The sequence below is a fragment of the Phaseolus vulgaris genome, chromosome 3 (genome assembly GCF_051622355.1).
Source record: "Phaseolus vulgaris cultivar YP4 chromosome 3, ASM5162235v1, whole genome shotgun sequence".
Lineage (NCBI taxonomy): Eukaryota > Viridiplantae > Streptophyta > Magnoliopsida > Fabales > Fabaceae > Phaseolus > Phaseolus vulgaris.
The window spans coordinates 8,244,015-8,258,488 of record NC_143500.1 but is presented as its reverse complement, the minus strand read 5'-3'; the positions used below and the strand labels follow the sequence as shown (position 1 = coordinate 8,258,488).

Sequence of the window (14,474 nt, the reverse complement as noted above, 5' to 3'; positions counted from 1 at the left end):
CCATAACAAAGTTGTAATCTTTCGAGGTGGATGAATGAGTTGTTTATGCAAGTTGACCTCTTTATTGAAGGGTTGTCAAGCTTTATAGATAAAATATTGAGTGTTGATTCACTCGTAGAAAATTCTTTGATGCTCAAGTTAGTAAAATCTTATAAAGATATAATATTTAAATGAGTATATAAGATTGAGTAAACAAATATTAGATAAAGTTGAATTTTTAAACTTTTAAATCTACTAAAATATCCAACAGGATAATTACCAAAAATATTAGAATAATTATCAAATATTAGGCTGATTTTTTTATAACAAAAATCAATTTTCAATTTGCAAGATATGCGACTTAGACTCCTCTTAATTGGCGTGTCCATTTCGGACACACGTATCGGACACCGACATTCAAAAGACACTCGTAGGACACTTATGAGTGAAGTGTCAAATTCAAAAAATATTTGTTGGATTTCTGACAATTCTAGCACGATTCTAACACAATTTTAAAAAGTAGAAACACATTAATTTTCTAGAAACTCAAACTTATTGTTTGAATTTTTAGTATGATTATAAAAGTAAGGAACAAATCTTTTTGAACTAATCATGAAAAATATCTTTCTGTTCCAAAAAAACTGAAACATACTTGTACACATATATCTTTATTATAAATTAATATAATTCATAATTATATAATATATAGGTATGTGTCCTCGTATCCTCGTGTCCTACGTTTTAAAGATTATACGTATCTTCGTATTCATGTCCATATCGTATTAGTATTTGTATCGGTGTCTGTGATACATAGTTTGCAAGTAATTTGATCCAAATATCTCAAATAATATTATATTATCAATATTTTGGCATTAGATAATATACTTATGTAAAACAATTAATGTTGGTTATATTATATAGAGTCTCGATATATTGACACCCTCTGCACATGACACACATTTGACGTTGCAGACGTGGCAATGACGTGACAGAGTGAGATTGCGCGCGAATAAGCAGTGCGAGCTTCAAAATAGGGTAAAAAAGAATATATTACATTGGTTATTAGAAACAACCAGTGTAATATTTTTTTTTACTCAGAATGACCCATATTACATCGGTTAAGTCATCTAACCGATGTAATATATGGCTCATATTAAAAAAAATTGAATTTTTTTCATAAAGAGTGGGTGGGTCATAAACGTCACATAGGTAACCACTTACAGACACACGGGTAACCAATTTTGTGTGTGTCGATATATGTGGAGAAACCTACATTGGTTAAGCCATCTAACCGATGTAATATATGGTCCATATTAAAAAAAATTGATTTTTTTTTCATAAAAAGTGGGTGGGTCATAAACGTCACATAGGTAACCACTTACAGACACACGAGTAACCAGTTTTGTATGTTCCAGTATATGTGGAGAAACCTACATCGGTTAAGCCATCTAACCGATATAATATATGGTTTTTATTTAAAAAAATGTTTTTTTTTCATGAAGAGTGGGTGACCAGAAACGTCACATAGGTAACCACTTACAGAAACACGGGTAACCGCGTTTGCCAGTATATGTGGAGGAACCAATTTTGTGTGCGTCACATAAGTAACCACTTACAGACACACGGATAACCAGTTTTACGTGTGCTACGGGTCATATATTATAATATAGAGTCAGTGTCACATCCTCACCAAATGTCACGTCTGCAGCGTTAATTAATATCACGCAAGCGGTGTCAAGTGTTAGTGAGAGGGTGTTAATAAAACATTTTTGTATTATATATATGTGTATATTTAAGCCGTGTAAGTTTGTTTTTGAATAAAGTTAGATATTGATTGCATAGATATTGACAGAATGAAGAGAGGAAGTATGATGTTAATATATATCTCCTGCAAATAGGGTTACTTAAAGGGTTTTTAACTGTTGGTTTCTGTACGAACCAATGGCAGAGAAACGCGCAATAAGTTTGAATTAAAGTTCCAACCAGTCATTTTGATTGAATGGTCCCTCATCCATCACTCTGTGCATCTATTTATTCTGTTGGCAAGTACTCACATTCCTGCAACAACAACAAGAACAACAACATCAAAAACCAAAGGAGGAAGATGGTGTTAGAGGAGACCTTGGTGCATGATCTGAGGCTATCCTCAGTTGGGCCGGGTCAGGCGACCGAGTCGGACGTGTTCCACTACCCGGCTGCCATGGACTTGGCCATGAAACTTCACTACCTCAGAGTGGTGTTCTTCTTCCACAGTGAGGCTGCACAAGACCTAACCATAATGAAAATAAAAGATGCCATGTTCACCTGGTTCAACTATTACTTCATCACCTGCGGGAGGTTCCGGAGATCAGATTCCGGTAGACCCTTCATCAAGTGCAATGACTGTGGCGCAAGGTTCATTGAAGCCAACTGCAGCAAAACCCTAGATGAGTGGCTAGCCACCAAGGATTGCTCCCTCAACAAGTTGCTTTCCTCTAACCAAGTCATTGGCCCAGAACTCTCTTTTTCTCCTCCTGTTTTGCTGCAGGTTCTTCATTTCCCTTTCATAGTATCTTCTGCATCACATAACTTGCTTATATTTAATGCAAATCATTTTTCTTTCATTCATCTTAAGATGGGAAATGACTAATTAGATGGAAAATTATTTATTAATTCTTTTAAAACTCGGATTGATGAACAGAAGAAAAGACAGGGACAAAAAGAACATATCTTGAAAATAAAACAGAATGAAGATATCAATGGAAAAGACATTCCAGTAACTGAAAAATTCAACTGAATATCACCGAAAAGTGACACTCCCAGTCAACGTATGTTTCTTCAGGAATACTAAATAAGATGCAATTTTAAAAGTTAATTAACAAAATAGATAAAATTGTTAAATTGTATTAAAATGATATAGTTTCACTTAAAATTTGATTTTGGTTAAAATTTAATTATAATATAATTGTAACACTTATACGATTTCAGCTGAAATATACTAAAATTTATTATATATATATATATATATTTATTTTATTTATAAAAAAATTTATGTTAGATATCATGGTGCAATTTCAGATCTCAATTATATTAATTTAAATTAAAATTTATCATATTATTAAGTAACTGAATTTATTTATTTTAATAAATTTTTAAAATTTAAAACAAAAATTAACTTCACCACGGCAACCCCCAACCAAGAGAGCATTGATGGTATAGTAGAAAGGAAAATACTATTTTTTTTTCAATTCTTCTAACAAAAATATTTAAAGAAAAATAGTTTTTGCCGACATGCATTTTCATTCAAATAAAAAGAGATTCGAAGCTAAAAATAATCCAGAATTTCAGTTAAAAATACTAATATTCTAGAACTATCTCTAATTTAATCATACAATTAATTATTTTTATTTTAAAAAATATTTTTATTTAATAATATTCTATATCATTAAATTATCTGGATTCAAGTAAGATCATTCTAAAGTTATCTCATTTTGTTTTGTGTGAATATCTTTATATCACCTCATTTTTAAAACCTTATGTTTATCTTTTTTTGTTGTCTAAATATGTTATAAAACTCCATTTATTACACTTTACTTTATTTAATGTATATTATTTCTATTTTAACTTTAAAATATTTTATTTTAATTATTATTATTATGAATTATTCTTTTTTATTGGTGTCGTGGAATATTTTTCTCATTCCAAAGTTGATTTAATGAAAAAACATTTATTTATTTATTTCTATATATCTTAAATTTGTGAGGCCGAATATAGTATTTATGATATTCTCTAATAAGAATCAATGAAATAGTGTCTCATCGATGTCAATAATAAAATTAGAAGTAGCTACAGTTCAGTCAACGTCACCACCCAGTACAGCTGTTACATGACGTGTCTGTTTTCTGTGTGTGATATCACTCCATTTGGAAGATACACAATTATTGAAAATAAACTTTTCTTCATATTTTTATTTATAATTTTATTTTATATTTAAACTATTTTATATGTACATTTTTTCTTACTTTTTAAACAGTCAAATACATTTTACTTTTCTCCTTGATTGGATTGAAGAGTAAATTTAAGAGGGTGAAAAATAATAGATTAAAGAGAAAAGTGAGGCTGTTTTTTGAAAAACAAAAGGTGAAAAATAAACGAAAAGTTTGTGAATAATTTGTTGAGTGTGATTATTAAAATAAATTTTAAATTAATATAAAATCTTAATAAATAAAAAAGTAATATTTTGAAATCAAAATAAATTATTAAAATTTAACTAATTTTATTTCGTTTATTATTTTAAATTTTTTATTTAATAAACATATTAAAAAATATTTATTTTATTTTATTTTTTAAATTATTATTTATATATTTTAATAATTTATTATTTTTAAATAAAAGAATATTTATTTAATTTAATCGATTACTTTGATGTGTTTAATTGATCGTAGGTTAAAAAAACTTTATTCATTGATAAAGGAAAGTTTGACTGAGTTTTTTTGGTCTTTTGTAATTTTACGTTTCGATTGTTTCTTTTCAACTTTCGTTCGAACCAAACTCTAAACCAAAGATACAAAAATTAGAGAGAGAGAAATAATTTGAAATTTAATTGCCAAATGTTGTTAAAGTTTTTATTTTCAAAAATTAGTTTATGTACTTTTAAATTTAACTATAAAAGGTAAAAAAATAAAAATTAATATAATAAATTCTGTTACTTTTTTTATAATTGTTTTCTTCTATTAGTTTTTTTTTTCCTCTCAACCTGGTAAAGTATTAATTTCAATGTGCTATGCAATATCTCACTGTTACTTGAATTACATGTCAACATCATTAATTATGAATAATAAAATTATTTTCATAATCGAATTAACATATTTAGAAAATATGATGTAAATTTACCTCACAACCTTAGTTTAAAAGTAAGAATTAAAATAACATCTTTATTAAAAGTTGAGTATGCAGAAAAATAATAGAACTTTGCTTTTGCAGATGACTCACTCTTTGTTTGGTGAATATGCAGATAGTTAAATTTAAATGCGGTGGAATTTCATTGGGCCTTAGTTGGGCCCATATATTGGGGGACATTTTTATAGCTTCAGAATTCATAAACTCATGGGGCCAAATAATGAATAACTTGGGCCTAAAAATGGTATCCAACATCCCAAGATCCGTCCCAGAACCCGGACAATCTGGACCCGAAAAGGATCCAATTTCAGCAAAACCCATTGACCCGGTGGGTGATCATTGGATCGTACCCAACAACAAGAAAATGGACACATTCTCCTTCCACTTAACAAGCTCACAGTTGAACTACTTGCAAGCACAAATTTGGGGTCCAAGTCTTGACCAAACCCCTGCTTTTGAATCCCTATGTGCCATGATTTGGCGTTGTGTGGCACGGGTTCGGGCAAAACCCGAACCCAAAACCGTGACCGTGTGCCGGTTCGACCCGAATAAGAAGAACAAAGATATCATTGGTAACAACCAAGTGATATGCAAGGTTGAGGGTGGAAGTGAATCTTGTATTGTTGATATGGATTTGAGAGTTTTGGCAAGCATGCTTGAGAATGAAGGTGTTGATGAGAGGCAACAAATTGAGGAAGCAATTGAGAGAGACCAAGGTGTGAGTGATTTCTATGTGTATGGTGCCAATTTGACATTTGTAGACTTGGAGAAAACCAATTTTTATGACTTGCAATTGAAGGGACACACACCAACATTTGTTTACCTCACCATTCAAGGGGTTGGAGATGAAGGAGCTATTTTGGTGTATCCATGGCCACAAGGTTCAACCAAGAATGGTGTTGATGGGAAGTTTGTGACCATGATTTTGCCAGAGGAAGAAATGTCTGACCTTAAATCTGAGCTCAAGATTAATGGTCTTCTGATCGAGGATAATTAGCACTACAAAAAAATTATTAAAAAAAAATAATTTTAGAGATAAAAAATAATTAGTTAGTATATTTATTAAATTAGATACTATTTTAAAGAGTAAAAAAATTATTAGTATCTAAATTAGTTTCTATTATTGATAAATAGTTTCTAAGTCGGTATTTGATTGATAATAAATAATTGATAGTTGAAATCTTGGTAACTAATTAGATACCAATTTAGAAACTATTTATCAATAATGAAAACTAATCTAGATAACAATAATCTTTTTAGTCTCTAAAATAGTATCTAGTCTAGTCAATATAGTAATTAATTATTTTTTATCTCTAAAATTAATTTATACTTAATAATTTTCTAGTAGTGTAAGTTTCAATGAGATTATGTATTTGTTAAAGAATAGATTTTTTTTTATGTATTTATTTGGTTGAGTACGTTTGTGAGTTGGAAAAATGTTTAGTTTGTTGTACCTTAGTTTATTGCTTTGATGTTGTGCCTCACGTTAAACGTAGAGTATAGTTGTCATGGTGTGATTGTTCTTCGTGCTTTGTTATTAAAGTAATACTTTCTTTTAATAAAGAACCATATTGTTTTGCGTTCCATCGTGTGGTTATTTATTATTTGTTTGATTCATGTTACTTGATGAGCCTAAAAATATTGTAATTGTTATGACTAACATGATCTTATATAACATTTTGTAAGTTGATCCTTTAGACTTAAGAGTACTTTTATACTTTTATGCCAAAAGTCTTGGGAAGAAAATTTTCATCTTTAACAAATATCATGTTAGAGTGTCATTTGTATACTAGTCCCCCAAGCTTAAGTAGTTGGTAACGATGAAAAGCTTAAACAAAAATGTTCATCTTTTCTTGATATCATGTCAAGATGTCATTTGCACCATTTCAATTATCATATATAATATGAACTAAATAATATACAACTTTTGACAGTTGTGTAATGATTGTGTCATGAAGATGAGATGCACGGAGAAGGGAGAACTAATGGAGTTATATTGATTGAATTTCTTTATTCATTTTTTTATAAGTAAGGAGTGATTCGCTCCCATTGAAGACCACTTGTGAGATCTTTTAGTCCAAGAAGTATTTAGGTGTGACATTTTCGCTTCAAGTATTACTTCAATAATGTTCTTATTGGGTGGGTGATCATTGATAGAGGAAGGAGATGATGATGTTCGCCTCAGATATGAAGGTGACTTTGATGTCAAGTTGCCATTGGTTGTACGTGATGACGTTAGTTCTAATCACCAAGATCATGGATTTGTATTAGAATAATATTTTGGAGTAGGCTAAAAATAATATTTTGCTACGTAGGGGTATGAATGAGTAGATTCACATGTGAGAAAATAGTTTTCCAAGTATAGGTGGTCATTAGTAATCCAGGCTTTTGCCAATAGAATTTTATGTTGCACAGTGCGGTTAAAACCAACATCATATCAGTTGCTAATGATGTGTTACCGATAACATTTTTTCATGGCTTAGAAGGGTGCTCATGTAATTTTCTTGATATGTATTCTTGTTTGGTCATGAGCATAATAAATGTACACTGACCACTTCTTAAGTTCACAATGGGTGTGTTCCACTGAACTTCATTCGAATAATTTAGCGTTATCACGTCCAAACATATAAAACACATGTACATACATTCAACGTTTGTCTTTAAATTCTGTTTTGAATTCCTGAGTAGTAGTTGTTAAGTCATTACATATTAATAGAATGTACATTTATTTTTGGGAACATTTTGAATATCTTTCTAGAACGTGGTTGGAGCAAGAATTGGGAGCTGAAAGAAAACTAAAAATCCAGTGAAAATAATTTATAGGAAGTTACAAAACTAGGAAATGTATTATTCCTATCTTTGAAATATTTTAGGATACAATTACATAGATTCACACAATACAAGGAGAGAATCAACCTAGTGAAAAGAGTCAAATCAAACACTGAGATGAGAAGAGTGAGGGACATGTGCTAAGTACTTTCAATTGATTTTGATGGAGGGTCATCTTCACTTTCAAGGCACCATACACTTAGCTAAGAGCAGAAGGTCATTCACATAAATATAGGAAAGAAATCTTTGTCTTAGTTTGTACAAATTATAAAAAGTAGAAGTAATTTTTTCTTTAGCCTTTATATTCTTGAGCCAATTTTAGAATAGAATAAAAATAACTCAAAGGAACTCTAGAAACCTTCACTTGACACTCAAGAAAAGGTTTCTAAAGCACCTTAAGAGCTTGGACAGTCACTTGCAAGGTTTAACCTTCACCATAGTTAAGTTAACTTAACTAAGGTGAAGCCGACCTAAGGGACATAGTTTTAACACTTGTGAGCCTATAAATAGGTGATTCATGCTTTGTAAACATAGATTTGGATGATCAATGAATTGTGTTTCTTAATTCTCAACTCATCCTCTCCAATTCTCTCTTTGCTAGATGCTCTGAAGCCTAGTGAAACCTCAAGGAAATTGACTTAACCTCTTCCTTGAATCTTGCACCTAAACAGACGCCTCTTTTCCATTTCCATTAGGTGCAAACCTCCCTCAAAGACTTTTGTTGTCATCAATCTCCTTCCAAACACAAAAACACATTGCATCAGGTTTTGTGTCGAGTTTTTTCATTGCTTTAAGCATAAAGAGCATGGAAATAATCAATGCATGTTCTGTGGTTGAAAATTGGAAACCTAGAGCCAAAAAATCAACCCAACATGAGAAACAACGAGCTTTCTTAGTGAACCTTAGTTAGACTTTACACATACCCTGAACTTGAATGTTTGAATTCTACCTTTCCTCACCAGAAAGGAGAGAGAGTAGTATGTGTATTAATACAATTAAGTAAAAACAATTTGGATTGTACTTGTACATGAAGACTTGAGAAAAACAAGCAATGTCAATAACATAAAAGAGAAAATGTTGCAATAAAAAAGACTAAGTGAAAAAGTTGACACCACTTGATCGGGAAAGGTGAAAATACAAAAAACATGGTTAGAAAAAAAAAATTCAAATGCATATTGTGTTCTCCTTCCTTGATGATATTTGTGATCCATGTTATTTGTGTACATAGTTGATTAAAAGCGAGATACAAAGTTGAATTGGGAGCTGGCAAGGTCACCTGAGAAAAACACTAAATTGGAAGGAACAAAGAAGGCTCACTAGGTGTACTTCACAATGGTTGCGTTTAAAAATCAATTCTCACATATTCGCTTTCACTAGCGGATTTGAAAATGTATAAGCACAATTCTAAACACAACTTTACACAATTTTTCTGTACACTTTTGTATATTGTTTCTATGCACTCTCCTGTTGTATTTTTTACCCTTGAGATCTCTATATAGTCTTTTGGAATGTATACATTGTAGCTTTAGATTTTCTTCAAATCTTCATATAGTTATTAGACACTTAATATAGAAACAATTTCTCTGATTGATCTTTGCATGTAGGGCTTTTTAAAAACTTTCTTTAACTTCCTCGAATATAAACGTTGATACTTGAATCTTCATTACTTCGATATCCACTCAATCTGCCGCATTGCTCTTCTTCTTTAATGTGTTATATGTGAACACCCAATTTTGAAGAAAAACAAATCACAGGTGCATGACACAGGCTCTCTGGCCAAATCCCGAAGGACACCCAAAAACACTTCGTATATTCTTCACTCATTCACGTGATTTCTCATCTACTCTCACAAGATAAGAAGACAACACATCTTTCTTTTCCCGTTTTTAAGAGCTGAAGGAAAAATACAGTACCCCACACACTCAAGACAGACCCTACTCCTCCCACTGCTGGAGCTCCCACAAATTGTTTGTTCTTGAACACGATTTCAACAGATTTTCAAAAGAAGTTGAAGTGCATCTGCTGCTGTACCTTTGTGGAAACGTCTCCGTTTTGACATTCTTACACCATCCTCCCACAATAAATATTAATATTTATAATAAAAAAATTAAATAAAAAAAATCACTTTATAAAAATACAAGTAAGATACAAAATATTTCAAAATTAAAAAATTATAAATTTTTATAAATAATTAAAATATCAATATTTATTGAAGGTGCAGGATTGGAGTATGGCTGTCAAATAAACATTTTTATATTATATAATTGAAAAATTATAATAGAAAAATATAAATAAACAACCTTATTTTAGGATAAAACATTTTTTCTTTGTTTAAAATTTTAATTTTTTATGAAATGATAAAAATATTCTTTTTAATATCATCAATCAGGTTGTATAGTGAAACTATGGGTCAATATATCATTGCTATTGTCTATTTGGTTTAGGCTTCTTCTTCCTGCACCCTTATGTTTTTGTTCTTGCACTCCCACAATTTTTTAAATTCTGAAACTGGCCTTGACCTTTTATTTGAAAAAGGACACTGTGGTTACTGGAAATCGGGATCTGGGGGTGTGCTACGGATTCATCAATTAGGAACTGGTTCATTTTTTTTTTCGGATGAAGGGGTGTTCTGGAAACAAATTTTGCATAAATTATTGATTTTCGAATTGCTGAATCTGGAAGCTTAATTCTGTTACGGATTGGTGAATCCAGAATGTTTTTTTTTTTAATTATGGAATTCTGAATTCGGAATGCATATTTCTGTTACGGATTAGAGGATCCATAATGCTTTTTTTGAAAATTTTACCGAAAGTGTGAATCCAAAATTTTTCCGGATTCCATGATCCAAAATGCAAAAAAAAATAAATACAGTTCAAGTGCATTTTAGAGTTTTTAAAAAATAGTAGGCACAGTTTAGTCTTTGCATAACATTGTGAGAAAAATATAGGGGTGCAGGAAGAAATTCCATTTGGTTTAACGTTCCTTTAACAAGCTGGGGCTAAAGACATTTTATTTTTTTCATATATTAATTACTTTTGAAACTCTCATATTAATATCTTCACTCCCTGCACCTTTCACATTTGCACCGCACTTTCAATACCGCAACACCTTTACCAAACAAGCTTGGGCCCATTCCGTCGGCCTAGAAAGTCACTGTCTATACCGCACTTTTAATAACGCACCACCTTTACCAAACAAGCCTGGGTCCATTCCGCTAGCCCAGCAATTTCACTGTTTGCATCGCACTTTTAATATCCACATCACCCTAACTAAATAAGCCTGGACACATTCTGCTGGCTCCGCCCGCACCTTAGCTATTTCGCACACCCTCCTTTTTATTTATACACCGACCAACTCTTATTTTCTAAAAAATATATAAAAAATATAAAATACAAAAAAAATCAAAATTAAAATTAAAATTTAAAAATTAAAAATATCAACAAACAAATATTTTCTAAAAAAAAAAACCCAGTCCCTGTATTTCTGTTCTTACGTAGGAGCAAGGTCATTTTCCGGATTACCTTTATCAAAAATTTCGTTTCACTTTTTTCCATCTTTTCAAAAGCCCAATTCGCAATGTCACAAACATTTTTCAAATTTAAACTTTAGAAATATTTAAACTCTCATTTTTCGTTATGAAGGAAAATACGTAGAACTAAGGTTTATCTTTGTAAAATATTCAAAAATATTTTCTTTACTTTTAAATATGTTTTCTATTTTCATTTTTGTGGGAAAATAAACATTTATAAAAACACACTCATTTTGTATATTTAATTAGGGGTACCTCTTCAGACACACGTTGTAGGGGTGTTAATACCTTCCTTACACGTAACCGACTCTTGGACCCCAAATCTAATTCGCAAACCATCTTTTTAGTTTTTCCATAGTTTTACACAATAAACTATGGTGGCGACTCCATTATCTGTTTTATTTGCATCTTTAATTCCCTTTGATAATATATGAAAATAAAATAAGTATCACTGAATAATATAATTTATAATTTAAATCATGGGTATCACTGAAATAATGCCATTTAATATTTGTGAGTTATTTAAACTTTTTGTTCTCATATATTTAACATTTAAACTCTGTTTAAATTCCTCCCAAGTAAATAATAATTCATAACGTTGAAGCATAATTTCTCTTCACCTAGCTATTATTCCACTAATCATATTTCGAAAAAGTCTTTGATTTAGAAACAACTCAAACTCTATTTTTCGAAGACTTTTATATATAATACTACCTAGTCAAATTCTTTATAAAAACATTTAATACATTAATTTTATTTGATACTAATGTTTTCTATAAGTTAGAAATGCCAAATAAGATTCAGAAAACATAAATGCAATGTCATAGATCATTCATGACATTCTAAGAATGTAAAGATTAGGCATGGTCACTTTCATGTTATCGTGTTCAGCTTAATGCTTGGACGGTGCTTATATCGTTTGATATATATAAGTTACAACGTGCGTCTTATGCTTATAACCATTTGCTTTTGTATTGTGTTTCTCAAAGGGGTTTCATCTGATATTATTTGTAAATAGTTCATGATGAAAGATACGAAGGCTTCCATGCTTCTTCCTTGCATTTGACTGAATGGAGTGATTGAATTTGGAAGTGGAAGGATTTATGGATTGTAGGAATTGAAATGAGGAAGTGAATTTGTGAGTTTCACAAGGAAACTTAGAAGAAATGGATGTTCTTCTTCAAGGTGTCCTAGGCTAGGTTTCTTAAACACTAGCAATGAATAAAGTTGAAATAAGAGAGTGAATGATTCTAAATTTTGACAGAGTTTCATTACTCAACAAAGTTTTCATTTACAGAGAGAAGGAATGCTCTATTTATAGCCATGGAGGGGAGGAGTAGTGTGTGAAAGAAGCTACCCAAACCCTAGCTTGCATGGTAAGTTAGGGTTATGGTTTATGAGTCTTGCCGCCCAAGCATTTACAAACCTTAGTTTGCTTAGCAAGTTATGGTTTCTAGAAGCTCTCCCAAGCACTTCTAGCCCTCTAGGGTTAGGATTTATTTCTACTCTACTTGTGATCCAAATACAAGGTCAAAAAGAAAATTCCCTACTATACTATGTACAGTTATTTACAGGACTAAGAGATAGAATACCTTTTGTAAAGCTTTATAATCTTCTTTGTTCTTAGCCTAAGTTATGGTGGTTAGATATGTTGGGATGGTCCTCCATCAGGTTACCTATGTTTGCCACCACCCTTATGTTCGTGTTTTAATTTGTCCTCCAAGGTTAAAGATTAACCCATGGAAACAATCTAATAGTAAAATGAATGAAATATACACAACAAAAGTAAGAAGAAAATTGTAAGAAAGGACCTTGGTTTCAAGGTCAATGTACTCCTTACCTGAGATATAAACATATTGGATCCAAGGAGTATGTATGTTGTCATTTTTATTTACTTGTTTTTGTACCTTATGAATTTGCCTATTTGTGTAATCTTCTTGTTTTATTTTAAGCAATACTTCACAAGGTTTATTTCTAAAGGAGTTTATTCCTATATCTGGTTCAGCTCCAGAAAAATGTTTTTCTACAATCAACTTCTCACAAAAAATTTCTACATAAATGTCTGGTTCAGCTCCAGACAAAATATTTTCTTCAAGTAAGTCCACAAAAAAGTGTTCTAAGGAAGAAGGGGTCATTTCAATGTCTGGTTCAACTCTAGACAAAGAATACTTTGTTAGGTCTTATTCTTCTTGAGATTCTAAAACTTTATATTAAAATATTTCTTCTTCATGGGAAGACGATTGAGTATCAATTAAACTTTTATCATCGTGATCTGTTAAAGATAGTTTTTCATTGGAAGAACATCCAAAATTTTGGTGTTCCTTGCCAAGATCATTAGAATTCAAAGAATGTTGATGTTTAGAATTTGGTGGAGGATACAAAATTTACTCATTTCTTAGTTTAAAGAAAGTTTGGATGTAAGGGAGACTATTAGAGGATATGGATACCAGAGTTACAGAAGGATCCTAATATTAATTGGGAGTCTTTTCTAATTATCAGTTATTTCTCTTTATAGAAAAGGATAATTAGGTGTCTTTTCTAATTATCAGTTGCTTCTCTTTATAGAAAAGGATAATTAGGTGTCTTTTCTAATTATCAGTTGCTTCTCTTTATAGAAAAGAATAATTGGGTGTCTTTCTAATTATCAGTTATTTCTCTTTATAGAAGGGAATAACCTTTATTTTATCTTTGTGTGTTATGATTCTAGTATTTAATATTGATTATTTCCTTCTTTAGTTAAACACTAGAATGAGTGTATTACTTGTATATATTCAGACCATTTGTTTTGATTTGAATAATAAGAAAGAAGAGATATTCATTCTCATATCCTTTGTCTTCAGTTTATTCTTTTGTTCATCTCTGTTCTATTTTGTTATAGAGGCAATAAAGGATGAGATTATCTTTGGTTTGGACCTCTCATATGTTTTCTTAGAATTTTTAGAAGTTTTAAGAAACTGAGTAAACATGTTTTTCAAATCAGAGATATCACTCCTTGTTCTTGTAACTCCCTTTTAAGCTTTTCTCTCCTCTTATTTCTAGAAGTGTTATGCTTACTAAGTTCATGCAAAACCCAACAAATGTTAATTTTAACGCAAAAAGCCTGAACCTACTAACAGAAATTCGTGATTATCAAACTAAAGGTATCACTACAACCTTAAACTAGTAGAGATTTATTTGCCTACCAAACTTTACATGCAAGCATATAATCCTAAGCATGCAAACAATACAATAAGAAATCATTCCAAGAAAAAAAGGTAAA

General features: G+C 30.8%; 1 protein-coding gene across 1 annotated transcript; it reads left to right on the top strand.

Annotated features, from left to right (window-relative positions):
• The first annotated feature begins 1,919 nt into the window (after positions 1-1,919).
• On the top strand, positions 1,920-6,443 carry LOC137806454 (protein ECERIFERUM 26). Its single transcript, XM_068606592.2, has 2 exons — positions 1,920-2,506; positions 4,973-6,443. The coding sequence occupies exons 1-2, from the start codon at positions 1,979-1,981 to the stop codon at positions 5,852-5,854; spliced, it is 1,410 nt and encodes a 469-aa protein (XP_068462693.2). The 5' UTR covers positions 1,920-1,978; the 3' UTR covers positions 5,855-6,443.
• The last annotated feature ends 8,031 nt before the right edge of the window (positions 6,444-14,474 follow it).